At 44.6% G+C, this 27595-nt stretch overlaps 1 protein-coding gene across 1 annotated transcript in view; it reads right to left on the bottom strand.

The window, feature by feature from the left end:
• LOC134411235 (cholesterol 7-desaturase nvd-like) overlaps positions 1 to 27319 on the bottom strand; it is a 55954-nt gene extending 28635 nt beyond the window's left edge. The window contains exon 1 of the mRNA XM_063144950.1: positions 26929 to 27319. Coding sequence (XP_063001020.1) covers positions 26929 to 27319 — 391 coding nt within the window. The remainder of the gene's footprint in view (positions 1 to 26928) is intronic.
• Positions 27320 to 27595: the final 276 nt, after the last annotated feature.

The raw sequence follows: 27595 nt of genomic DNA, 5'->3' as shown, positions 1-27595 counted from the left end.
TGGTATCCTTCTGGATAGGTTGTCTGAGTTGGAGGTAATGTGTTGCAGTGGTTCCGCTCCTACTTGGATGGCCGATTCCAGAAGGTGGTGCTGGGGGATTATTGCTCTGTGCCGTGGCTCCTAAGCCATGGGGTTCCACAGGGCTCTATCTTATCCCCTATGCTGTTTAACATATACATGAAGCCGCTGGGGGAGGTTATCCAGAGATGTGGACTGAGGTGTCATCAATATGCGGATGATTCCCAGCTCTACCTTTCCTTTTCATCAAACTCAGGTGAGGCAGTGACTGTTCTGAACCAGTGCCTGGGCACGGTAATGGACTGGATGAGGGCTAACAAACATAGACTCAATCCAGACAAGACGGAGGTACTGTTAGTGGGTGGTTCATCTGTCCGGCGAGGTGATGTTTGCCCTGTCCTGGTCGGGGTTGCACTCTCCCTAAAGGATCGGGTCCATAGTTTGGGGGTGCTCTTGGATCCAGAACTGTCACTTGAGGCACAGGTAAACTCAGTGGCAAAGAGCACCTTTTATCAGCTTAGGTTGATATACCAACTACGCCCTTATCTGGACAGAGATAGCCTAGCTACAGTTATCCATGCTCTCGTTTGAATTACTGCAATGCGTTATACGTGGGGCTGCCTTTGAAAACAGTCCAGAAGCTTCAGCTGGTACAAAACAGGGCAGCCCGTTTACTAACAGGGACTGGCCGGCGAGATCACAATACGCCAGTCCTTTTACAACTTCATTGGCTGCCAGTCCAGGTCCGGGCCCGATTCAAAGTGCCGGTATTGACATTTAAAGCTATAAACGGTTTGGGGCCAAGTTATCTGAAGGAACACCTCCTCCCATATGTACCTGCCTGGACCTTAAGATCATCTACAGGGGCCCTTCTCCGTGAGCCCCTGCCAGAGGAAGTGAGGCAGGTGGCTACTAGGAGGAGGGCTTTCTCCACTGTGGCACCCCGGTTGTGGAATAAGCTGCCCAGAGAGGTCCGCCTGGCTCCTACACTGTACTCCTTTCGTCGCCGGCTGAAGACCTTTTTATTCTCTCAGTATTTTAACATTTAATTTTAACTTAAATTTAAATCTTACTGTTTTAACTCTGTATTTTAATCTTATATCAATTTTGCTGCTTGGTATTATCCTGGTTGTGCTTTTTATATTGTATTTTGTATTTGTGCTTTTAACCTGTTGGTTGTTTTATTATGGTTTTAATTTTTGTGAACCGCCCAGAGGGCTTCGGCTATTGGGTGGTATAAAAATGTGATAAATAAATAAATAAACAATAAATATGTGAGTAGTAAAAGACAGAGGAAAGAAATGGTGGTTCAACTGCTTAATGAGGATGGCAAATTGATAACACATGACAAAGAAAAAGCTGAAGTGCTCAATTCCTACTTTGCCTCAGTCTTCTCCCAAAAGCGGGTCTATGACCCCCCTGGAAAAAGTGAAGCAGAAGTTGAGGGGGCAGGATTGCAGTTTGAGATTGATAAACAAATGGTCAAGGAACACCTAATTTCCTTGAATGAGTTCAAATCTCCAGGGCCCGATGAACTGCATCCTAGAGTAATGAAGGAGCTAGCGGAAGAACTCTCAGAACCTTTGTCTATTATCTTTGCAAAATCATGGAAGATGGGTGAGGTGCCGGACGACTGGAGGAGGGCTAACGTTGTCCCTATCTTCAAAAAGGGCAAAAAGGAGGAACCTGGGAACTACAGACCAGTCAGTCTGACATCCATCCCTGGGAAAATTCTGGAGCAGATTATAAAGAAAACAATCTGTAAACACCTTGATATCAATACGGTGATCACTAGAAGCCAACATGGATTTGTCAAGAACAAGTCCTGTCAGACAAATTTGATCTCATTTTTTGATAAGGTAACCTCCCTTGTGGACTGTGGGAATGCTGTGGACGTCATATATCTTGACTTCAGCAAAGCTTTTGACAAAGTACCACATGACATTCTGATTAACAAACTAGCTAAAAGTGGGCCAGATGGAACAACTATTAGGTGGATTCACAGTTGGCTACAGAATCGGACTCAAAGAGTACTTATCAATGGAACCTTCTCAAACTGGGGAGAGGCAATGAGTGGGCTCAGTCCTGGGCCCAGTGCTCTTCAACATTTTTATTAATTATTTGGATGAGGAGGTTCAGGGAACACTTATCAAATTTGCAGATGACACAAAATTGGGTGGAATAGCTGGAAGTGATCTTGATAGGCTGGAGTGCTAGGCTGAAAACAACAGGATGAAATTTAATAGGATAAATGCCAAGTTCTACATTTAGGAAATAGAAACCAAAGGCACAGTTACAAGATGGGGGATACTTGGCTCAGCAATACTACAAACGAGAAGGATCTTGGAATTGTTGTAGACTGCAAGCTGATTATGAGCCAACAGTGTGATATGGCTGCAAGAAAGGCCAATGCTATTTTGGGCTGCATTAATAGAAGTATAGCTTCCAAATCACGTGAGGTACTGGTTCCTCTCTATTCGGCCCTGGTTAGGCCTCATCTAGAGTATTGCATCCAGTTCTGGACTCCACAATTCAAGAAGGACGCAGACAAGCTGGAGCGTGTTCAGAGGAGGGCAACCAGGATGATCAGGGGTCTGGAAACAAAGCCCTAGGAAGAAAGACTGAAAGAACTGGGTATGTTTAGCCTGGAGAAGATAAGATTGAGGGGAGACATGATAGCACTCTTCAAAGACTTAAAAGGTTGTCACACAGAGGAGAGCCAGGATCTCTTCTCGATCCTCCCAGAGTGCAGGACACGGAATAACGGGCTCAAGTTAAAGGAAGCCAGATTCCAGCTGGACATCAGGAAAAACTTCCTGACTGTTAGAGCAGTACGACAATGGAATCAGTTACCTAGGGAGGTTGTGGGCTCGCCCACACTAGGGGCATACAAGAGGCAGCTGGACAAGCATCTGTCAGGGATGCTTTAGGGTGGATTCCTGCATTGAGCAGGGGGTTGGACTCGATGGCCTTGTAGGCCCCTTCCAACTCTGCTATTCTATGATTCTATGATCCTTTGTAAGTCTCCTGTAACAAACAATCAGGGTGACTTATGAAAACTGACAGTTCTGTCTTTGTAAAATGCTAAAGCCCTCCTGCATTGAGGGAATGAAGGGTCGACTCCAGAGGAGAGGAAGGAGGTTGAAAAATGGTGGGTAAAATGATGTCTTGGTTGATGTGGAAATCTGATACTATTTTGGCTATTAAAAAAAAAAGCTACGTCTGGATGAAGGACTTCCTTATCCTTACGAAACATCAGAAATAGAGGGTCGACATGAAGTGCGTACAGCTCTGATGCCCTTCTCGCTGTCGTGATGGCTACCAGAAACGCTACCAGAAATGCTACTTTAAAGGACAGTAAACGGAGATCGATGGTTGCTAAGAGCTGGAAAGGCTTCGATGACAGTGCCTTCAATACCACTGAAAGGCTTCAACATGGAGCGAATGACTGACGTGGAGGGGTGAGGTTTCGCAGTTCCTTCATGAACCATTTCACCAAGTAAAAACAGAGAAACCCTCAACAGGTTTATGGAAGGCAAAAATAGCCACTAAATAAACTTTAATCAACTAGAACTTGAGACCTCTTTTAAATAAACAATTTAAAAAGTCAAGGATATTGTCTGTAGAGTCCTTTTACTGTGCGAGCCCAAGATGCAATGACAAAATCTATAAACGCTTTCCACTTCCTCTTCTACGGCCTTCTTGTTGCTGCATCAAGGATTGCCCTCAGGTCCTCTGAGAGGTCTGTGTATCGCCTCCAAGCTGTAAACTTGAGAGTGGCTATGTCTGGATGTTGTCCTTGAGTAGGTGATCCAGAATGTAGCATCCTTGGGCTAACTTGAGTAGGGCGATGGCAATGCAATGTGCTTTCTCCACCCTAATTTCTACAAGCACCCGAGTCAGGAGGGGGAAAGGTGGAAACAGGCAACAGAACCCCTGATTCCATGGGCAAACAAAGGATCGAGTGCTGTACCCCGCACCTCGTGCAGAATCTGGGAAGCACCGCATTGAGCAGAGATGCAAATAGGTTGATCATGGGGCGACCCCAGAGGCAAAAAGAACTGTTTGGCAGCAGTTGGTAAGAGTTTCCAATTGTGAGTGTTGGTGAGAGAGCGGCTGAGAGCTTGTGTCCCCATGGGGAAAACACATTGTTCTTTCCTGGTATGTGAACGGAGGATACTACGTGGGATTGCCTAATTGAGTATCTCGATGGTCAATGCAGTTAGGCTTGAGGAATGTGTTTCTCCTTGTTTGTTGATATGCCAGACTACTGAGGTGCTGTTGGTAAGTATTTGGGTAGCTCGATTTTGGACGTCGGGTTCGAAAGCAAGGAGGGCTTTGTTAACAGCCAAGAGTTCCAGATAATTGATATGGAAGCGGAGGCTAAAGACCAGCGACCTTGGATCTTGAGACCATCAACATGAGCTCCCCAACCTATGAGGGAGCCACCTTGGATGTCACCACCACTGTAGTCACCACCTTGGATATCGAAGATTGCTTTGATCTCCCCACCAAAGCAAAGTCTCTGCTACCTCTATCATTATTGACAACACTATCTTGCGTGCATCTTGCATGTTTCTGAATGAGCAGAAGAACCAATTCTGCAGGGGCCTCATACGAAGGTGGGTCCACTGGACCACAAAAACACATGCTGCCATGAGACCTAGGAGCCTCTGGATTCTGAATGCGGTAGTGGAGCGGTGCTTGTGAAGATCTCATGCAAGCTCTGTAAGCCTGGGAGCACATTCATTTGGCAAGTAAGCCCTCCCTGACATCAAGTTCAGAACGGCCCATATAAAAGGAATAATCTGAGTAGGGGTTGCCCTACTTGAACTTGCCCGAGTTGATAAAAAGGCCCAGTTTCTTTTCTTTTTTTCTTTTTTTCTTTTGTTTTTTTATTAATATTTTTTATTTTCTACATTAATTAAACATACATTACAATAATAAAAAAGAGAAAACATCAAACAACTACTACATACATATTGAATAAATGTTGAGTACATATATGTTGAACAGATATTACCTAAAAATTATCATTGTACAGCATAATCATTCTTAACATAACAGTGCACCCCCCACCTCGGGATCTATTCCTGATTCCAAAATCTTGTCGTTTCTTCTGCTGGCGGTTTCCCACTTCCCTTAGTAAACACAAATATTAGGAACTGTTTCCAGATTCCTTCAAACTCATTTATTTTAGTTACGCCTTTTCTCCACTTAATATTACAAGTCAGTTTATCATTAATAGCTACATCCCATACTTCTTTATACCATTCTTCAATGAAATATTCCCCTTGAATCTTCCAGTTCTTAGCTACCATTAATCGTGCTGCAGTCAGCAAACTCGATATCAGCTCTTTAGTTTCTTTTCCACATTTTAAATCTTCAAATAGTGACAGTAATGCAATCTTTGGTGTATGTTCTATTTTCATTCCCGCTATTTCTTCAATTTCTATAAGCACCATCTTCCATAATCTTTGTACATATTTGCATTCCCACCACATATGTAAATACGTTCCTTTTTCCCCACAACCTCTCCAACAATTTGCTGAATGCTGATCATTTATCTTGTTCAATCTTATCGGGGTTAGGTACCACCTCCACAAAATTTTAAAATAATTCTCCTTTATTCTCACTGACATATTTCTCAACACTCTTTGTTTCCATAGTCCCTCCCAACTCTGTCGCCCTATTTGTACCTTCAAATCTGTCTCCCATACCATTTTCTCTGAGTTATCCCTTGACTCCTTTTCTAACAATATTTTATATATTTCGCTCATTAACCCTTTTAAAATTTTACTACCTCCTTTACCTTTTTCCTTATTTACTATTAACTCTTCAAACTTCGTCATCTTTCTGCAAACTCTATTGTCTTTAATCCACTTTTTATTCCATTGTTCTAATTGCCCAAACTCTAACCAAGATAATTTTTTCTCCTTTAACAAGTTTTCCATATCTTCTCTAGTTTTTATATCTCTTAACCAATCCTTTAGTTTCATTTTATTTTTCTCTTTTAATATTTTACATAATCTACCCTTCAGATCCTCTGGGAAATTCTTTAACATTATTAGAATGTTAAAGCAACTTCCCTTTAAATTTGCTCCAAATTTCCCATTGAGTCCTCAGGAGTGGATTATCTATACTTCCAAGCCACTTTCTCCATCCTTCCTTAAAAAAAACATTTTCAAAACTCATCTCTACATTACTTGTAGTTTTTTCCTCCATCCAATGTAAATCTCCTACTCCAATAATTGCTTCTACAATGTGTCTTAATCTATTTGCTACATAGTATAATTTTATATTTGGGAGACCCAATCCACCCTTTTTTTGGCTTAGATACCAATTATTTTTATTTACCCTCACTTTCTTTTCTCCATTACAATATTTATTAATAATATTTTGCCAACTTTTTATCTCGGTTTCTGAGATTTTTATTGGTAACATCCTAAACACAAAATTAATTTTAGCTAAAATCTTCATTTTTATTAAAGCTATTCTTCCAAACCAAGATAAATTTAGTCTTTTATATTTCTCCAATTTTTCTAAAACCTCTTTCTTTAACCTCATTAAATTCTCCTTTTCTAGATTCTCTAATTTTTTTGTAATTCTAATTCCCAAATATTTAATCTCCTCCTTAACTCTCATTTCTATTCCCTTATGTTCCCATTCCTTTTCCTCCTTCTTAGTGTAATTAAACAACATCATCTCTGATTTAGACCAATTTATTCTTAACCCTGTAATTTCTTCAAATTCCCTCAATTGATATTTAATTCTTTCTATTTTTCTTATTGGGTTCCTAATAGTCAATAAGGTGTCATCTGCAAACATATTCAACTTTATTTCCCTTACCTCTCCAATTCCCTCTAACTCTTCATCTTCCCTTAGTGCCTTCGCCAATACTTCCATAACCATTACAAACAGGACCGGCGAGAGCGGACATCCTTGTCTTGTACCTCTGGCTAGTCGTATCTTTTCGGTGAGTCCATCGTTTACCACCACTACAGCTGTATTTTGGGAGTATAGCTGTTCTATTATATTTTTAAATTTATTTCCAAATCCCATTTTATCTACAATAATCTTTAATGCCTGCCAGCTCACACAATCAAAAGCCTTAAAAATATCCAATGCCATAATTCCTGCCTTGATGTTTAACTTTTTTATTACATTTATTGCATTTAGAACTCTTCCCACTAAACTATGCATCTGCCTTCCTGCCACAAATCCGCATTGATCTTCTCCTATATATTCTGATATAAATTTATTTAACCGTTTAGCCATAATAGATGAAAAAAATTTGGCATCCTGATTTATTAGTGAGATAGGTCTATAAGAATCAGGATTAATCAAATCTTTATCCGGTTTTGGTATTAAAATTATCAATGAGTGTTCCCATGATTCAGGTATTTTCTCTCCTAATAGTATAGCATTATAAAGTTTCACTAATTTCGGAACTAATAATTCTTTAAAAACTTTATAATATTCTGATCCTAAACCATCTGCTCCCGGTGATTTACCAACTTTCAAATTGTCAATTACATCTTCAACTTCTCTTTGAGTTATTACCGTCTCCATTTGCTCTTTATGTTCTATTTTTATTCCCTTCTTTATAAACCTTCCAATATATTCCTCCACCTTCTCTTGTTGAATTTCTTTTCCCTTATATAATTCCTGATAAAATTCCTGAAAATTTTTTATTTTATCTTTCATTGTGTGGCAATAATTCCCTCGATTATCCTTCAATACTTCTATCCCATTCCTCCCTTTTTCTTTTTGTGTGAGTCTGGGAAGCAGTCTAGAATTCTTATTACTATTTTCAAAATATTCCCTTTTCATATATATTAAATTCTTTTGAACCTCCTCTAGATTTAAATTTTCTAATTGTTTCTTCTTAGCTTGTATTTCTACTAATTTATATTTATTTTTACCTTGCCGATATTTTTCCTCCAAACTTCTAATTTCTGTCTCTAGCTTTTCCTGCTCTGCACGTTATTGTCTTTTTAAACTACACATTTCTCTAATACAAATTCCTCTAACTACAGCCTTCATGGTGTCCCAAACAACTGACCCAGCTGATCCTCCCTTTTCATTAATTTCCCATGACTCCGACAATTCCTTCTGAATTTTTTCTACCACTTTAATATATTTCAATATTTTTGTGTTCAACTTCCATCTATATGCCTCTTTATAATTCTTCTTAACTGCAAATTTTAAACTTAGCAAAGCATGATCAGTTACCTTTATTACCCCCATTTCCATTTTAAAAATCTTCGTTGCAAAATCTTTTGAAACAAAAATATAATCTATCCTGGAATATGTATGATGAACTGGGGAAAAATATGAAAACCCAGGCTTGGCCCCATTGAGTAAACGCCAAGAATCCATATAATCATTTTCTTTTACTAATTTGTTCAAAATAGTTATATTATTCCTCTTTTCAACATTAGTGGGGTTCGACCTGTCCCATCTATTGTCCATAACCATATTAAAGTCCCCAGCTAACATAACATACCCCTCCTTGAATTCTTCTATTTCTTTAAATAATTTTATAAAGAACTCTCTATGTCTCTCATTTGGGGCATACACATTAATTAGCATATATACCTTTCCTTCAATTTTACCTTTTATCATAAGATATCTACCGCTATCGTCCTTTTTTGTATCTTCTAATATAAATCCACTTTTTTTTTAGATCAAAGTGGCCACCCCATTTTTTTTTGAAGTCCCTAACGACTTTTCATAATAAACTAGCCACTTTAATTTTATCATATTCATATTCTCGAAGCCTTGATGTGTTTCTTGCAACATTATAATATCAGATCCTTCTTTATTAAACATTTGTTCTATTCTCCTCCTTTTCACGACTGCCCCCAAACCTTTAACATTAAGTGTTGATACTTTTATCTTTTTATCCATATTCACCCTTTTGGAGTCTCTTCCGATCGCTTGTGCTCTGAAACTCAAATTTACATACATAAAAACACAAACTCCATACAACAACCCCCAATCCCCTTACCCCAACCCCTTCCCTCTTCCCTTCCCCCCCTTCCCTCCCCCCAACTCTTCCCCCCCCAACATCCCCGAGTCTAATACTCCAGCCATCTATTTTAGGGGGAGGGGGGGAGGCAGTGCTGCGCCTGGCCGGCAAGGTTTCTACGTTTAACATTTCTATCTGCAATTATCTCATAAAGCAATTAACAATTCTATTACACCTCAGATGTCCCAGCCCCATCCCCCCCCACCTGTCCCAGTCACACTTGCTTCCCCAAACAGACCCAGACCCTTCAACAACTCTTTACCTTGATCCAGTGAGGTTATCTGTATTCCCCCCCTCCATACGTGAATCTTAGAAAAACAGGATAACCCCACGAATTTGAAGTTCTGGGAAGTTCTGGGAAGGAAACTGAAGAACTTTGGGGCCCAGGTAGTTTTCTCATCCATCCTCCCGGTTCTTGGAAGAGGATTAGAAAGGGAAAGAAAAATACTCCAGATGAACGACTGGCTTCGAAGGTGGTGCCGTCGTGAGAGTTTTGGATTCTGGGACCACGGGCTACGCTACTTGGAACATGGACTGCTGGCAAGGGATGGGTTGCACCTCACAAGGGCTGGAAAGAATGAGTTCGGCCACAGCATGAAGAACTTCATCAGGAGGGCTTTAAACTGAATCTTACGGGGGTGGGAGACGTAAATTTTGAGGCAACAATGGATGAAGGCCAATGCACCACAGTACAGAGAACAGCTCTAACAGAGTCCCAAAATAGTGTCTGCAACAAGGTAGGAACAAAGCCAGACTATAAAACACATGGTCTTCGATGTCTATATACTAACGCCCAGAGCATGGGAAACAAACAGAATGAACTTGAACTCTTATTACATGAAGGCAAATACGACTTGATAGGTATAACTGAAACTTGGTGGGATGACTCCCATGACTGGAATATAGCAATTGAAGGATGTAACTTGTTCAAAAAGAACAGAAGAAATAGAAAGGGAGGTGGAGTTGCACTATATGTTAAAAATACCTATCCCTGCACAGAAATACAGGCGGATGAGATTGGGAGCCCCGTCGAGAGCGTCTGGATTAAAATAAATGGGGCTAGGAATAAAAAGAATATGATAATCGGAGTCTACTACCGACCACCCAATCAAGGAGAAGACGAGGACAAAACTTTTGAGAAACAAATTGCCAGTGTTTCAAGGAAGTGTGATGTAGTAGTGAGGGGGGACTTCAATTACCCTGATATCTGTTGGGAGACCATTACTGCCAAAAGCGGCCCTTCCAAGAAATTCCTGACATGTATGGGTGATAACTTTCTCCTACAGAAAGTGGTGGAAGGAACTAGAGGATCGGCAATCCTTGACTTGTTATTGACCAATAGGGATGACTTAGTGGATAAAGTGGCAGTTACGGGAACTCTGGGGGAAAGTGACCACGTCATACTTGAATTCTTGATTATGAAGGAGACAAAAGTCGAGCGTAGCCATACACGTACTCTGGATTTTAGGAAAGCTGATTTTAATAAACTCAGAACTATAATAAGTAAGGTCCCGTGGCAAGGGAGCCTAAAAAGAAAAGGAGCGCAGGATGGGTGGGAGTATCTAAAAAATGAAATTTTAAAGGCACAGTTACAAACAATTCCAACAAGGAGAAAAGATAGAAGACAACAGAGGAAACCAATGTGGCTCCACAAAAAGCTTATTGATGAACTGAAAACAAAAAGGGATACATATAGGAAGTGGAAGGAAGGCCAGGCTACAAAAGAAGAGTACAGACAAGTGGCGCAGAAGTGCCGAAACGGCATCAGGAAGGCTAAAGCTGTGAATGACCTGAGATTAGAGAGGGATGCTAAAAGCAATAAAAAGGCTTTCTTCAGATACGTGAGTAGTAAAAGACAGAGGAAAGAAATGGTGGTTCAACTGCTTAATGAGGATGGCAAATTGATAACAGACGACAAACAAAAGGCTGAAGTGCTCAATTCCTACTTTGCCTCGGTCTTCTCCCAAAAGCGGGTCTATGACCCCCCTGGAAAAAGTGAAGCAGAAGTTGAGGGGGCAGGATTGCAGTTTGAGATTGATAAACAAATGGTCAAAGAACACCTAATTTCTCTGAATGAGTTCAAATCCCCAGGGCCCGATGAACTGCATCCAAGAGTAATGAAGGCGCTAGCGGAAGAACTCTCAGAACCTTTGTCTATTATCTTTGCAAAATCATGGAAGACGGGTGAGGTGCCGGACGACTGGAGGAGGGCTAACGTTGTCCCTATCTTCAAAAAGGGCAAAAAGGAGGAACCTGGGAACTACAGACCAGTCAGTCTGACATCCATCCCTGGGAAAATTCTGGAGCAGATTATAAAGAAGTCAATCTGTAAACACCTTGAAATCAATGCAGTGATTACTAGAAGCCAACATGGATTTGTCAGGAACAAATCCTGTCAGACTAATTTGATCTCATTTTTTGATAGGATAACCTCCCTTGTGGACTGTGGGAATGCTGTGGATGTCATATATCTTGACTTCAGCAAAGCTTTTGACAAAGTACCACATGACATTCTGATTAACAAACTAGCTAAAAGTGGGCTAGATGGAACAACTATTAGGTGGATCCACAGTTGGCTACAGAATCGGACTCAAAGAGTACTTATCAATGGAACCTTCTCAAACTGGGGAGAGGCAACAAGTGGGGTGCCGCAGGGCTCAGTCCTGGGCCCAGTGCTCTTCAACATTTTTATTAATGATTTGGACGAGGAGGTGCAGGGAACGCTAATCAAATTTGCAGATGACACCAAATTGGGTGGGATAGCTAATACCCTGGAAGACAGAAACAAACTTCAAAGTGATCTTGATAGTCTTGAGTGCTGGGCTGAAAACAACAGAATGAAATTTAATAGGGATAAATGCCAAGTTCTACATTTAGGGAATAGTAACCAAAGGCACAGTTACAAGATGGGGGACACTTGGCTCAGCAATACTACAAACGAGAAAGATCTTGGAATTGTTGTAGATCACAAGCTGAATATGAGCCAACAGTGCAATATGGCTGCAAGAAAGGCAAATGCTATTTTGGGCTGCATTAATAGAAGTATAGCTTCCAAATCACGTGAGGTACTGGTTCCTCTCTATTCGGCCCTGGTTAGGCCTCATCTAGAGTATTGCGTCCAGTTCTGGGCTCCACAATTCAAGAAGGACGCAGACAAGCTGGAGCGTGTTCAGAAGAGGGCAACCAGGATGATCAGAGGTCTAGAAACAAAGCCCTATGAAGAGAGACTGAAAGAACTGGGCATGTTTAGCCTGGAGAAGAGAAGATTGAGGGGAGACATGATAGCACTCTTCAAATACTTAAAAGGTTGTCACACAGAGGAGGGCCAGGATCTCTTCTCGATCCTCCCAGAGTGCAGGACACGGAATAATGGGCTCAAGTTAAAGGAAGCCAGATTCCGGCTGGACATCAGGAAAAACTTCCTGACTGTTAGAGCAGTGCGACGGTGGAATCAGCTACCTAGGGAGGTTGTGGGCTCTCCCACACTAGAGGCATTCAAGAGGCAGCTGGACAACCATCTGTCAGGGATGCTTTAGGGTGGATTCCTGCATTGAGCAGGGGGTTGGACTCGATGGCCTTGTAGGCCCCTTCCAACTCTGCTATTCTATGATTCTATGATTCTATGAATATGTGATTTTTTTCTTCACTAGTATTTCAGTTATTGGTTTAATACTACGTCTCCAATTCAATGTATGCTGAGAAAGATCGTTATAAATTTGCACTGCTTTGCCTTTATACTGCAGCTGGGGCATAGATCTCAATTCCTTCATGACTTGCTCTTTTTTGTAATAATTACCAAATTTCACCAAAATATCTCTAATCCCTTTATAATTTTGCCCCCCGCACCCTGTGAACTCGATCTATATCAGATCCATCGACTTGCAGATCAGGCATCAGCTCTTTGAACCAATTCAGGACGATTTCTCTTAACTCTTCTCCTTGTGTTTCCTTTAAGTGTTTTATTCGAAGTGATGAGCGACGAGATTGGTCTTCCAAGGCTATAAGCCTTAATTCATAATCTTTAAATTGAGTATTTGTTGATTTTTCAAAAACCTCTTGCTTCTTCTGGTTCAAATCCGCTCTTGCCTCAAGATCAACAATGGCTTTTGAGTTCTCCGCAGTTTTCTCAGCCAGCACACGCAACTGTTGCCTAAAAATCTCCGTCTGCTGGTCCATTCTTTTAAAAATAATTGTGTTGTTTTCCGCAATAACAGCTCTGATTTCCGCTAAGGAGGGTGGCTGACTGCCAATTGCTTTCCCCCCTTCAGCCATGTTTTCTTTTCTGACTGGATCTGTGTCTAAAAGAGATGGGTCTGTATCTTCCTGCTCTCCTTCTGTAATTGAAATTTCCAGATCGGCGAGATTATGGTTGCTTGGGCGTTTCTTCTGCACACTTAACTTTTCCCACTCTTTTTTAAACTTCTTTTTGATGTTAGACATGGGGCATAAATCTTTCACTTCGGCTCTCTTTGTTAGCAGTTTATATCTATTAAATTGTCTTCTGTATATTAATCAGTCTTTCTTCTCGGGGGGGGGGGGGGGGAATTACATCCAATATCAAAACAGCATTCACTAGAGGGGACCACAAGTCATAAACAATCCACAGATCGTAAACACTTCATCTCCTCACTGAACGCTGCTATCACGCTTCCGCTCACCCCCCCTTCGCTCATCAGCCGACGTAAACTACAACAAACTGCTTCTGAACCTCTTTATAGAGCCAGTTTTACAGTCTTTCCACTTTGTAATAGAAGATAAGAGGTGAGATTCGCTATAAATCAAGTCCGCGTCTAACAAAAACAAACCCTTCACTGCTTAGCTTTCGCCACCAACAACCGGATGCTGCATTCAGTTTCTCTTTCCATAGACGTGTATATATTCCAAAAGCTCTCACCTTATCTCTTTCCAGCTTATTCCAACATCGGCAAGTTGATCAGTTAACATTCATAGTCCTTATCCATCATGTTGCTGAAAGATTTATGCCCTTTAATAAGGAGATAATTGCTTTTCCCGGCTCAGCCGGTTAGAGAATCAGAAAAACCTCGCTGACTCCATGGCCGCCAAGCTCCGCCCCCCCCAAAAGGCCCAGTTTCTGAAGAAGATGGCAGACTATCAAGGCTTCCCTTTGAGACAGGGCCACAATCAACCAGTCATTGAGATAAAGATGTAATTCTATCCCGAGCATCTGAAGGTATGTGCACACTGCTGCCATGCATTTTGTGAATACCCTCAGGGTGTTGCTAGACCAAATGGAAGGACCATAAACTTGATGATGTCCATCCCGATGGCAAACAAAGGTACTTGTGATGCTGTTAGTAGATGGCTATATGAAAGTAAGCATCCTTTAGGTTCATGGTGTTGAATCATCGTCCTTTTCTTAGAAGCGGTAGGATGTTTACCAGGGTGACCATCTGTAATTTCTTTAGGTCCAAGATAGTATAGAGTCCTCCATCCTTCTTCGGTACTGTGAAGTAATAAGAGAGAGAAACCTCCTGTGTGTGAGGTTGGCACACTTGGTGGATGGCTCCCTTCTGCAGAAGTGTACATGTTTCTGATCGTAGAGGGAGGGCATCAAACTCTTTCTTGTAACCCATTTAGATGTAGCCCAAGCATCCGTGGTTATCAAAGTCCAATTTCTAAGAGAGCAGTTCAGGATGTTCCCAACGTGTGGGGCATGGTTGCCATTGTATCAGCAAGTGAAAGGCGCCTCTTGGAGGTGGCATCCCCAATCACTCTTGGTTGGTGTGACTGCCCAGTGGCAGGTCATCGTCGCTGATATTGTGAAGCCTGAAAGTGTTGATGTCTGTCCTGTCTGTCGGTACAGTGTGGACATCGGCTGACAAAACCAATGGCAATGGCTGAAATTCTGTTGTTGTTGTTGAGTCATCCCAATCTTTTTTGCAGTTGATTTCACTTTTTGGACTGTGTCCATTTTTTAATTGAAGAGGCCCTCCCTATTGAAAGTTCTGGACCTCGTTTCCGGTGCCAAGCCATGCATGCCAGCATAGAGCAATCCCCCCTATCATGGATTTTGCTCCACAGTCAGTCTGATGGTGAGCTGCATTAATTTGTTGCTTTGCCAACTTGACTTGCTGGCAAAGCAACACCTGTGCCAATTCTCTTTGGTCATCAAGTCGATATGTGGAAAGTGATGACATCTTTTCTGGTAATGAGCCATCATGGCCTGATAGTTCGCTACCTGAAGATTTAACGCTGCTGACGAATATACCCATCCGAAGGGAGAGGTGGGTAAGAAATAATTTTATTATTATTATTATCATCATCATCATCATCATCATCATCATCATCTTCCTCCTACACAGCCGGTCAAGCCGTCTTCCCTCCTTATCGATAGGAGCTACATGTGGCTTCTGCAGGCACCCTTGGGATGATTCCACAATGATGGAGTCAGGCTGCTGAGTGTTAATGACCAATGCATGTGCCATATGGAGGACTTGGTCCACCATCTATCTCATCATCTGGTGACGAGATAGATGCTGGTACTGAAGAATATGTTGAGGGGTCCGATTGGCAGTCCTCTATGGAGTGCAGAGAAGTGTCGAGTGTTTTCAGGAGCGGTGGTTGATTCGGCATGCGTCGCTGTTGTACTTGGGTTGCCTCAAGGGATGTCGATCTGGGAGGAACCGGGGAGGGGCACAAAGGGGTCCTCCGGTAGTGGTTGAGAAATAGTAACTGGTGGCTATGAACAGACTTGAGGAGAGGGTGACCTTGAAAATAAGAGATTCCCTCGTCTCATCTTCTCCAAATGTTTTCTTCCTCCTTTCTTCCGCTTGTGTACAGCCCTGAAGGCGCCTTTCCACAAGTTCACCAAGTGCAGGAACAAGTTGCCCCCGCCCCCTGAAGATGGGCACTCTGTGGCTTCTTGGCCTAGGTGAGGCGCATGTCGTTGAAGCCTGCCTGCTTTGTCAGGGGTTTTCCAAACACACCTGCTAACACAGATCTGACCGGATTAAGGCAGTTTCTGTAGATAAGCCCAGAACGGAACAGCAGCCCAAGGACAAAACATCCCAAACAGTGAAAATGTCCCCCTCCTCAGCCTGCTTCACCACGCCCTTCGGCCCAAAATACAGGTCAAATGGATCCTCCCACTCATGTCTGCTCCTTAAATCTTACAACTGCCCACAACCTCCGTTTTCACCCCTTTGCCTCTGAGTCGTTTGGCTTCCTTCTTGGAGTTCCTTCCCTTTTGGCTTTTCTTTTTGCAGCTACGTCACACAGCTCACTCATGTGATTGACTACAATCCTGAGATATTTTCCACACATACTACTGCCAAGCCAGGTTTGCCCAAGCCTATACCTGTGCCTTTGGGATTTCCCCTCCCGATTGCAGAACTTGGCATTTGTCTGTAGAGTTTTATTTTGTTCATTTCAGACCGGTTTTCCATTCTAGCTGTGTCAATGCTATGTGAACGCTATTCCAGTCATCTGAGGTGTTAGCTGGTATCCCTCCCAGTTTTGCGTCACTTCAAATTTGATCATCCCCTTTCCCTAAGTCACTGAAAAAAACATGCAATAGTACCAGGCTCAGGACGAAGCTCCTCGGCCAGAGAAGCAACAAGAGGCATTTCTGGCAACCTTAAGGAATGTGATGCATTCATGACATCCAGCAAGGCTGCCGGCTTTACAAGCAGGGAAAGCAGGACTTGCTAAACTGGACTGCAGTGAATCTCCTTCAGGGGCCTCCTTGACCCAAGCGTTTTTTCCGCTTCAAGCCACCGCCCCTCAGCCAACCACCCAATCCAAGCATATTTCCTTGGGGAAAACAAAGACGTGAAGCAGTTATCAGTACACAGGCCTCTTTTTCCATGGAAAGAAGCTCGTGGCATGCACTGGAATGCTCCAGCCTCCTGCAGCAACTCTCTGATCCAGGCTATTTTTAAAATAAAAAAACTATCATGAGCCATTTTATGTCCCAGCCTATCTTGAAGGCTCAGGTCATACCCCAAGGGTTTAGAGTTTGGAAAATGGATGCTTAAGGGGGCAGACATCTACAGTTCAAATCTCACTTCCACCCCAAACTTAGTTGATGGCCAAAGGCAAACCACCTACCATCTGCAAATTAGGAATACTGGCCTACTTTACAGGATTGTTATGAATTCCTAATAAAGGCACTGTAGAGCGGATTAGTAATATACTTAAGCTTGCACTCTCTCGTCCTCAAAACACCCTCATCCTTTTAGCCTCCATTCCAACAAAGTTCACAAGGTGTGCAACAGAATCTGGCCATATTTGTCCCTCTAGATCTTCGCCTCGCCCTCCACTGTTCCCCTGGTGTTTGTTTCAGATTGTGGGCTCCTTGCAGATAGGGACCAGTCTCTGCAGCCAGTGTCATTCAGTTCCTGGCTTTTAAAGAGTGAGGGAAGAAGAGGTAAGCAGGGAAAACAATTTCAGGAAACAGAAAGACATGGTCTGATTATGGGATGGAGGGTGGAGAGTTCCTGGCATGGTAGTGGCAAGTGTTTCACATACATGACCCCGAAGAGCTTTTACAGCCTCCTCCACAACCCCAAAGCACAGCCGGAAGTTCCCCCTCCCCCCTCCACCACAAATGCAAGCGGTGCCTTTGGAGAGCCTGCCCCAGGGCGCTCAGCTCTCAGCCCTGGCCCAGCTGCAGCTGGGGCAGTAATGCTGGGGGCATGGGCACGCGCTCAGAGCGTAGCCACTTCCCTGTGGTCACAGAAGCAAGTCCACAGCAGAGGCGAGATGGGAGAATTTAACTTTGGCCATAATACCATGCTGCCCGATTGCAAGCAGCTAACATGCTGCTTGCCCCAGAGATAGGGACATTCAGCCAATAGCTCTAAGGTTTTCCTGAGTGGCCTCATGTGTCTAAATGGACAAGGGATAGGGGGAGTTTAACAGACACGCAACACTGCAATCCCAACGTGGACTGGCTCTGCCCTGCAATAAAAACCCCACAGCAGAACCAATGCACACATCTTGTCATTTCCCCCCCAAATCCTAGCATGATCCCTCCCCAACCACTCCATCCCATGCATAGTTCTGTTGGTCTCCATCATTTAGCTTATTTCTATTCTAAAAAAAAACACTCCGTGCTTTTCACCGCTCCTCATGGCAGGGGCTCCAGGGGAAGCAGTGAGGCATCCATTTTGCCCCTTTCCCTGCCTTCATTTAGCTGTCAGAGTTGCTGCCAATAAGGTGCCAACTGTAAGAAGCAGGAAGTGAAGTTTCCCTTAAGAGAAACACCCTGGTCAGGAGATCTGAGGACATTTCATCCAGCCTCTCTGTCCAAGCAGGCTGACATCTATCTATCTATCTATCTATCTATCTATCTATCTATCTATCTATTTGTCTGTCTATCTATCAGGTGCTGGGACCTGATCTGTGCCAAAGGGGAAAACAGGAGGAAGCCCTCTAGATTCTTAGGCATGCTATTTCTCTCTCCAACCAGCTTTTCTTGCCCTGCTACACAGGGCAAGGAATTGGAGAAAGGGTCACTGAAGAAGCTGCAGTGAATACCTCCCCTGGGGAGTGGCAGCAGGAGGGCCACAGATCAGTCAACAGCAATCAGGGGAAAGGAAGCAGAGTTCATAGAACGCCCCTTTGGAAAGCTAAGCCTCTTCCACAAACCTGCAACTGAGGATTTCATTTTCATGCCAGAGTTGTAAACCAGTTTTCCCCTACGCTGGTTTATGAGAGCAAGGCGCAGCCAGCAATGCTGCCCTCACCCTAGCATTGCATTGCTCACCTACATTAACCCCCGTACAGGATATGGAAAGCACGAGAGAGCAGACATCATTCATTGCCACCTTAAATCAAAGGTCAAATATTTCTGAATATATACAACTGGGGAAAAACAGGGACATTTGAGAGGCAAGAGTTCCTTCCAAATGAGAGCTGGTGTAGTACAAACTGATGTTCCTGGCCAGGGTGAGATTTGAACTAAGAACTCACTAGGACTGCAATCTTGTGCACACATAGCTGGGAATAAGGACAACTTCACATCAGGCTAACAGACACAAGGTCACGCTATAAGTGGCCTGCCACTAGCTACAGGACCAGGACCAAACCACGTATCACACACCAGGATAAGGTGTGTGATCATGAAATGCAGATGTGCCCATCAGTTTGGGGCCCTGGGGCTCTCCTACTCAGACCCCCTCTCCTTGCCACATCAACGTCTTGCATTGCAATCCAGCTTCCAAAAGAGGTCAGCCATTTCCTGCAAGGTGCAGTTTTCTGGTTGTGTGTGCATGCCCACAGCTGGCCCAGATCAAAGGGGAAGAAGATGTGAGGGAGACTGGAGCAGGCAGGCACCATCAGAGCCTGCTTCAGTTGGAAACCCCCCCCCCCCAAGGCTAACTGCCATCTTCACCCTGTGGGGAAGAAGATGCAAGGGAGACTGGAGCAGGCAGGCACCATCAGAGCCTGCTTCAGTTGGACACACACACCCCACAGGGCTAACATCTTCACCTTGTGGGGAAGAAGGAGCTGTTAGTTTGCCCCTCTATTGGGAGATGAGAGGACGGAGCAGGGCCTTCCCACCAGCCTAAGCAGTCTCCTTAATTTCTTTTTATTTTCCCCCTCTTCCCTCCCCATACACTTTTCCTTGTGTGTCATGTCTTTTTTTAGATTGTAAGCCTGAGGGTAGGGACTGTCTTCTTTATTGATACATTTTAAGCCGCTCCGAGAGCCTTTTGGCTGAGGTGCGGGATAAAAATACTCTAAATAAATAAATAAAGGGACATCTTGGGGAAACCACGGCAGGGACCTGGAAAGCTGAAACACCTCTGCCCCAAAAGATGGAGGTACACTTTGGGGTTATAGGAATGACCTGCATGGCTTACATGAAGGGGCACACAGAATGACCCGTGTGCCCCTCCCAACTGGAAAGTAAGCAGGAAGGAGATCCAAGATTTAAAAAGTCCCTGGCTGGAACAGTAAAACCAGCCTGCCACACACCCTTTGACCTGCCAAAGAGGAACTGATGAGAGTTATTCCAATCGATTCCTCCTTTTAATGCAGAAACTCACTACAAAAACAAACATATTCCTTTCAGTAACAGTTTTCAAAGGCCTATTTAATTGTTGGCAAACGCGCACACACCCCGGCACTAGCAGTAATAGCTGTCCTTGTTTGACCTTCCAAAGTACCTCCAAGGCACCACTGGAGGAAAAGATGCTGAATTCTGCTACAAAGGGCAAAAGAGGCAGATCAGAACAGAGACATCAGACTTCTGGGTGGACTCAGCCTGGCCACAGAAAGAAGACCGGCAGGCAAATGCAAGGCAGGGGAGTCAGGATCTGCGTGAAACTCAGCTAGGCACAGGAATATAACACAGAAGGAACCTTAGAAGCTGCAGAAAGAGACATTTTATTCTGTCCTCAGCATGCCAAGGAACTGAAGGGGGAGCTTCTAGTTCTAGGAAGAGAGGCTAGGACTCTTGAGCTTTGCTTCTTAATACCAAACATTCAATGTTGGGGCTCTAAGGGCTCCATCACACCAGTGTTATAGCCCACTGTCGCCCTGCATTGTATGAATCACATCATGTTGTCCCTGACCTGCCTTGATCTCACCTCCCCGCCCCCAACCTTAGCACTGTTTTTTGGTGCGGGGAAAGTCCAGTTCTTCCAGTAATGCGAAAGGACACCGCTCTACCCTCAACATGTACTTTTAGGGTGTGTGTATGTCTAAGGGAAGTCTCGCTAACAAAAGAGGAGGGCAGTGCGATTCTCCACTCAACCATGAAGAGGGAGGGAGAGATGTCCCATTTAACTCTATGTTCTTACTCCTGAGTAGGCATGACCAGGGGTACATTTTCACCTTAAAAGAAATGTGGAAAATGCACCCTTCTTGCCCACAGCTCCCTCATTTTTAAAAATAAAGAGATCAAAATTGGCACAGTGATAGCTCTTAAGTAGAGTTTTCATCATGCCAAGTTTGAATGAGATCTGTCCATCCCTTGATTTTTTAGGATTTAAAAAAATCCCCCCTTATCCTTTTCCTGGAAGTTCACAAGTACAAAGGATTGTTTTTCCTTTCCTTAGTAAGCCTGTCTCTGTTCAATGGGGTTTACTCAAAGGTAAGCATGCATGGGATTTTAGTATGACTTAGATGTAAATGCAGTTGAAATCAATGGGATCTACACAATGCTGCAACCCTCTCCAATTCAGGAAACCTCATTTTAATAAATCAGTCTGTTCAATGGGGTTTTCTCAAATGTAAGCATGCATGGGATTTTAATGCATGCAGTTGAAATCAATGGGATTTACTCTTCAGTAAGGGAACAAACTTTTTGCAGGATCAATGGAGAGGAAAAGTGATCCTTCATACTTGTGAACTTCCAGGAAAAGGATTTAAGGTGTTTTTTTAAAAAAAAATCCTAAAAAATCAAGGGACGGACCAATCTCATTCAAACTTGGCATGCTGAAAACTCTACCTAAGAGCTACCATTGTTCCAATTTTGATCTCTTTATCTTTCAAACTTACTCAGATGTAAGCATTTTGGTTACCATGGAGCAAAAGAGGGGACCTGACCTCAGAAGAAATTAGTTAAAATGATTGTTCGTTTTAAGAGCAAAACAAACCTTCACTCCTCCTCCCCTGTAAGCCTTTCCCAAGGGGCAGGGAGGGAGATTTCACTGGCATAGTAGCGCTCGAGATGAAAAAATACACGAGCTGAAAAAGCACAACAACGCACAGATGTGAAAGGCATGACATTAAAAGAAAAGGGAAAATGCACCCTCCTGGCCCATGTTGAGTTATGGCTTTAAAAGCTGATTAGTTATGGCACAGACTGGGTTTCTGGCACATAACCTTTTGTGTTAAGTCTCTGTCTGGGCCTTCCAGAGACTAGCAGAGATTGCAGCGGTTCTCAGCCAAGTCAGCAAAGACGTGAATTAAGACAGAGATTTATGTAGGTTAAAACAAACCTTTTTACTGGCAAATAAATATATAATACTGTATTATATATTTTTATACTGTTTTATACTTTTTATACTGTATTTCGTAATTGTGTTTTAAACTGTTGGGTGTTTTACTGTGGTTTTAATTTTTGTGAACCGCCCAGAGAGCTTCGGCTATTGGGCGGTATAAAAATGTAATTAATAAATAAATAAATAAATAATTTAGTTATGGCAGTACAGATACAAATACTTACAAACGGTCAGTCAATACGGCTCACATCAAGTTGTGTAAGGGACATGGAAGTAATAATGAACACGAAAACACATTGACTTTTACAGACAACCTGTACAATGATGCAACTCCTTGCAACCCTTAATTGAAGACAATCAGTTAGACAATTATTCAATTATGACACTCAATGTCCAGGGGTAGAGTTGACCTTTAAGTTTCTGCTGAGTCTTCTGTTCTTCCAGATCCTCAGCAATTAACAAAGCAATGGAAAACATAACCAGGATCCATTCCAGGATCCAACAGCCCACAGCTCCCTCATTTTTAAAGATAAAGAGATCAAAACTGGCACGATAGCTCTTAAGTAGAGTTTTCAGCATGCCAAGTTTGAATGAGATTGGTCCATCCCTTGATTTTTCAGGATTTTTTAAATTCCCCCCTAAACCCTTTCCCTGGTAGTCCGTAAGTGTGAAGGATCGATCCTTTGATCATGCTAAGCTGTGCATTTCCAAGTTTATAAAATAGCGATCTGCTTGTTACCTTACTCAAGAGTAAATCCCATTGATTTCAACTGCTTTTACATCCAATTCATACTAAAAACCCATGCATACTTACCTTTGAGGAAACCCCATTTTAATAAGTCATTTGAGAAATTACATTTCTCAAATGTTAGCATGCATAGGATTTTAGTATGAATTGGATGTAAATGCAGTTGAAATCAATGGGATTTACACAATGCTGCAACCCTCTCCAATTCACACTCCAAAGCCTCCAGGTAGGGTGAGGGGAACGGGCATAGCCTAGGCAACAGGGAATAACCATGAAAGGAGGTAGGGAGAGAGACAGAGTTTTCCTGAAGTGAGTTCAGTAACAAGAGAAGCTTACTTCCTAGGAAAAAGCAGTGCAAGACCAGAAGTGCCCCTAGGGAGGGCGAGGTGTCCAACTACCACCAACCAATGAACTGTAGGGGGAGGTATAAAGGAGATCAGAGAGTGCATCTCAACGGAACAACAGCGATACGCTGGTGTGCAGGAGAGGAAAGGTGTAAAGATGAATGAAATGTAAAAGCGCAAAGGTGTAAGTGCTTAAGCTTTCATATGCTATGGACCTGAAGGTGGATAATTCGAGGGTAAACCAGGGCAAACGTGTAGGTGTAATGGAGCTTGTCAACTGCAATGCAAAAACACTTTCGTGAGGCTGGGGTGGGGCAGAACTCACCAACCCCAGCAGGGGTGGTGGTGGTATTATTATTATTATTATTATTACCCATCCCAGCAGCTGCCATTCCTCCCCACACCCCAAACAGCCTTCTGTACCCTGGGGCCCTCCCGAAGTGTTGGACTGCAGCTCATATCATTCCCAGGTGTCAGGGATAGTTTTGCTGGCTGGGGAGTCCAACACATCTGGAGAAGACTGGACGGGGGAAGGCAGCCCAGGCACTCCACTTCTCCTCCAAGCAGGAGGAGTTTAACATTGTGGCACAACCTAGGAGCCATGATATGGGTGCTCAAACACTTTGAGACTGCTTAAGCATTTATAGCATAGACCGGATCCCCCCTTGGATGGCAAAGAAGCACAAAAACCAAAGACACCTGCAATATGGCCAAATGTAGAGAGCATTTTTTAAAAAAAGCGGGGTGGGGAGAAAATGTGGCCATGGAGTGCCGTTTGACAGTTCTCTCTCTCACACACACACACACACACACACACACACGGTTCAAGCACATCAGAAAGCCAACACAAGACTTTGACAGCAGCCAGGAAACAAAACAGGATTGCTAATGAACGATATCAGATTTGCCTTTTCATTGTCTTCAAAGCACTGACAGGCAGAAGAAGAAGAGACAAAGTCAACAGGGGAATTATTGTGGCCTTGTTTAGACTACGGCATGGGCAGTTCTGGTTATCCTTTCTTTCTAAAAAGCTGTATAAGAAAAGGTTTAAGCAAATGATCCAGGGGCTGGATGACTTTTCCTCTGAAGAAAGGCGAAAAGTTGAGAGAGGGGGAGAGGAAATACAACTGGGGGTTGGAGAAGAGAACTTAAGAAAAATGATAAGATTATGAATGGGGCGGAGAAAGAAATCCCCACCAGCACCATGCAAGAACTGGGGTGACACCCAAGGCAGCTGATAGGCAGCTGGCCCAGGACTGACAAGAGTGTGCGTTTTGTGAAGCCGTAATTAAGGGCTCCATCACACCTACTTTTTAAATCTGGTTTGCATCCGTGGTTCTCCCCCCCCCCCCGCCCCGTTTCCTGAGTGAGTGGAGCGCTGGGCACTTTCACATCTGTGCATTGTTTGCTCTTTCAGCTCATGTATCTTTTCAGTTGGAGTGCTGCTATGCCGACAAAATCTCCCTTCCCCTGCAGTTTATTTTTTATTTTATTTCTGCACAAATACAATAGTACAGCAGCCTGAAACTAAGCAATTATGGTGAAACAACACACAATAGATCAAACTCCAGGGAGAAAAGGAAGGGAGACCGTTTGTAGGAAGTAGGAGGCTGCGCATGGGCTGAGACTGTTGCTGCCACTTAGCTTGGGAAAGGTTTACAGGGGAGGAGGAGCGAATGTGGACTGCAGCTGGGGTACAAGCTCCATTCTAAATAAAACAAGTCTTAACTGTGAAGCTTCACAGTCCTAGGGAGGCGTGGGGGTGAACCACCACCACCCCTGGCCCGGTGCATTTTCTGCATTTTTTTAAGGTGAAAATGTACCCCTGGTCATGCCTACTCAGAACATGGAAATGGAACTCTCTCCCTCCCCCTTCACAGTTGAGTAGAGAACCGCATTGCCCTCCTCTTTTGTCAGCGAAACCGCCCTTAGACACACATGCCACCAACAAAGAATGGGATGGTCTGATAGAGGGCAAGGACAGCAATACACGGGAGGGAGGAGCGCATTTATTTCACATGAAGTAAAAAAAAGCAGACTTTCCCTGCTCCAAAATGAAACGAAAAATGGAGGGGAGAGGCGAAATGAGTGCAAAACCACATTCCTAGCAGGCATGGCGAGTGTGCATTAAACTGCTGCTCTAAGTCACAGAACTCACTTTCACATGGCAACAGGCAAGTTGAGGCGATCGACTGCTGGGGACAGTTTGGGGAAAGCTGTCATGGGCTTCCCGGAGGCACCCACTTGCCACAATTGGAAAGGGGTGAGCCCCCCCCACCCCTTTGGTCGGTTCTTGCTTCCTGCTTGCCAAGTGCGAACCCTGAAGCCCAGCCAGCCACCAGGAATGGAGCCCATCAGTTAATTATGTGTGGTATGTTTTTAATCAGTTTTTAATGTGTATTTTATATCATGTTTTTATACTGTTTGTTTTATACTTTGAATGGTTTTAGTTTTTGTGAACTGCCCAGGGAGCTTCGGCTATTGGGTGGTATAAAAATGTAATAAATAATAATAATAAATAAATAAATAATAAACTAAGCTGCAAAACCCAGCAGCTCAGTTCAGAACAAAACAAGGCTGCAAGGAGGGCTCCCACACATGCCAAGCACCTGTCAATCACGACATCTGGTTTCCCAGCTGTGTGTGGCAGCGGCCTGCATGATCCCACTTGCAGTACCATATGGATGAGGTGAAGGCCTTCCATTCACATCCAGGGAAGGTGAACACACAAGCACACACACAAGTCATGCTTTTCTTAAGTGTGCAAGCTCAAGATTCGATAGAGCTTGAATTTTGCTTTTAAAAGAGTACATTTTAAATTTTACACTGAAAACAGTCCATCACAAACCCATGCGTTATGTTACCTGTCCACTGGTCAGATACGCTGCCACCCCACTGCTCATTTCCATCATGTCCAATATCATTGGGTGTGTGTGTGTGTGTGTGTGCGTGTGTGTGTGAGAGAGAGAGAGAATTCAAGATTTTGAATTATGAGGAATTCAATGTACCTAGAAAGCTAGTACTTCCAGCAGAAAGTGGAATCCTTGCCCCTGCTTATTTATATGCCACCCCATGAAAGCCCCCACCCACTACAGCCACATCCATGCTGTTACCTTGACCTGCACTGTCAGGTCTGCTGTTGGGGCAAACTTCTGGAGCCAAGAGCAAGAGTCCACTGGCAGCCCAACTGTGCGCCACGTCTACTCGGGCATCAGCCCCACTGAAGCCAGCAGGGCTCTGCACAAATCGCTGGGGCTATAGCCAAAAGACAGACAGCCACTTATACACAGCACCTAGAGATTGCACTCCAAGCTGCTGCTGCTGACCCAGTTCCAGGCAAAGGACAGTCCTTCACTGCTAAAAGCAAAACTAGGAGTCTTCTAACAGCTGAGGGAGGGGCACTCTGCACATGCTCAACACCACTTGCTCACAGAGCCCAGGCCAGGACCAGGTTCAAGCCAGGCAAACAGGGCTTCGCACTGGCCAGACCCTCTTCAACGTAAACTAGGTGTCTCTATGCTAATCCCAAGGAAAGGGGCTCTACGTTTGCCAGGAGGCACTCATGGGCACTCACTGGGGAAGCAGACGCCCGATTTCTGCAGGCCTCTCCCACACCCGGGGGCTGCCTTCAGCAGCGACCCACACCGCATCCTCTCTGCCCGCCGCCCTGCATTTGGTCTGGAAAGCACAGCGCTGTTCACGCCTCCCCCGTTGGTGGGGACCGCTTGGACTTCGGTGGCACTCCGCACATGCTCGGAAGCACGCTTGCCAAGAGCGGCGCGAGGGAGGAGGAGGTCCCTCTGCACATTCTCACCGGCACTCTCGACGCCGGCCGAGCCGCATCCCCCCCTCCTTCCCGCTACTCACCCAACGCCGCCACGCCGCGCACTTCTCCGCGGGCCAGCTGGGCCGAGTCGAGGAGGCGGAACCAGCCGTTGGGGTAGGCGGGCGGCAGCTGCCCGGTGCGCCTGCTCCTGCGTATCCGGCGGGCGGCCTGAGCGCGGCTCCAGCCGGCCTCGGGCAAGTAGCCCACCCGGTCCGGGGTCCGGAGCAGCCGCAGTGGCCGCCGCGCTAGCCAGAGAGCCGCCGCCGCCCCGGCCGCCAGCAGCAGCAGCAGCACCTGCGGGGCCCAGAGCGACCGAGGCAGCAGCAGCGCCGCCACCCAGTGCGCTGCCTCCGCGAGCGGGACCGAGGGCGGCTGCAACAGCCGCAGCAGGAGTAGCAAGCCGGCGGCCACGAGTAGCGCGCCCAGCCCCATCGCGCTCGTGGCTGGCCTGCCTGCCTCTCCCCGGCCGCTACGGGGGCCGCTGTTATAGGCGGTGCGGGCGGGGGGCGGGGCGGCGCCTCTGGCGGATCGCAGCGGAGCACGCTTTCCGCGCCCTTCCGCGGGGCAGCCTCGAGTGCGCGGCGGGACAAGGGCAGAGTGCCCCGCGCCCCGCGCCCCGCCCCCGTCTTCTCAAGTCCCGCAGTCCGTTTGCAACTCCAGCCTTTGTGAAGAAGTCGGGAAAGTGAGAGTGATTCTGAGCATGCACAG

Source organism: Elgaria multicarinata, chromosome 19 (genome assembly GCF_023053635.1).
Source record: "Elgaria multicarinata webbii isolate HBS135686 ecotype San Diego chromosome 19, rElgMul1.1.pri, whole genome shotgun sequence".
In the NCBI taxonomy this organism is placed as follows: domain Eukaryota; kingdom Metazoa; phylum Chordata; class Lepidosauria; order Squamata; family Anguidae; genus Elgaria; species Elgaria multicarinata.
This window is presented reverse-complemented; position numbering and strand designations above follow the sequence as displayed.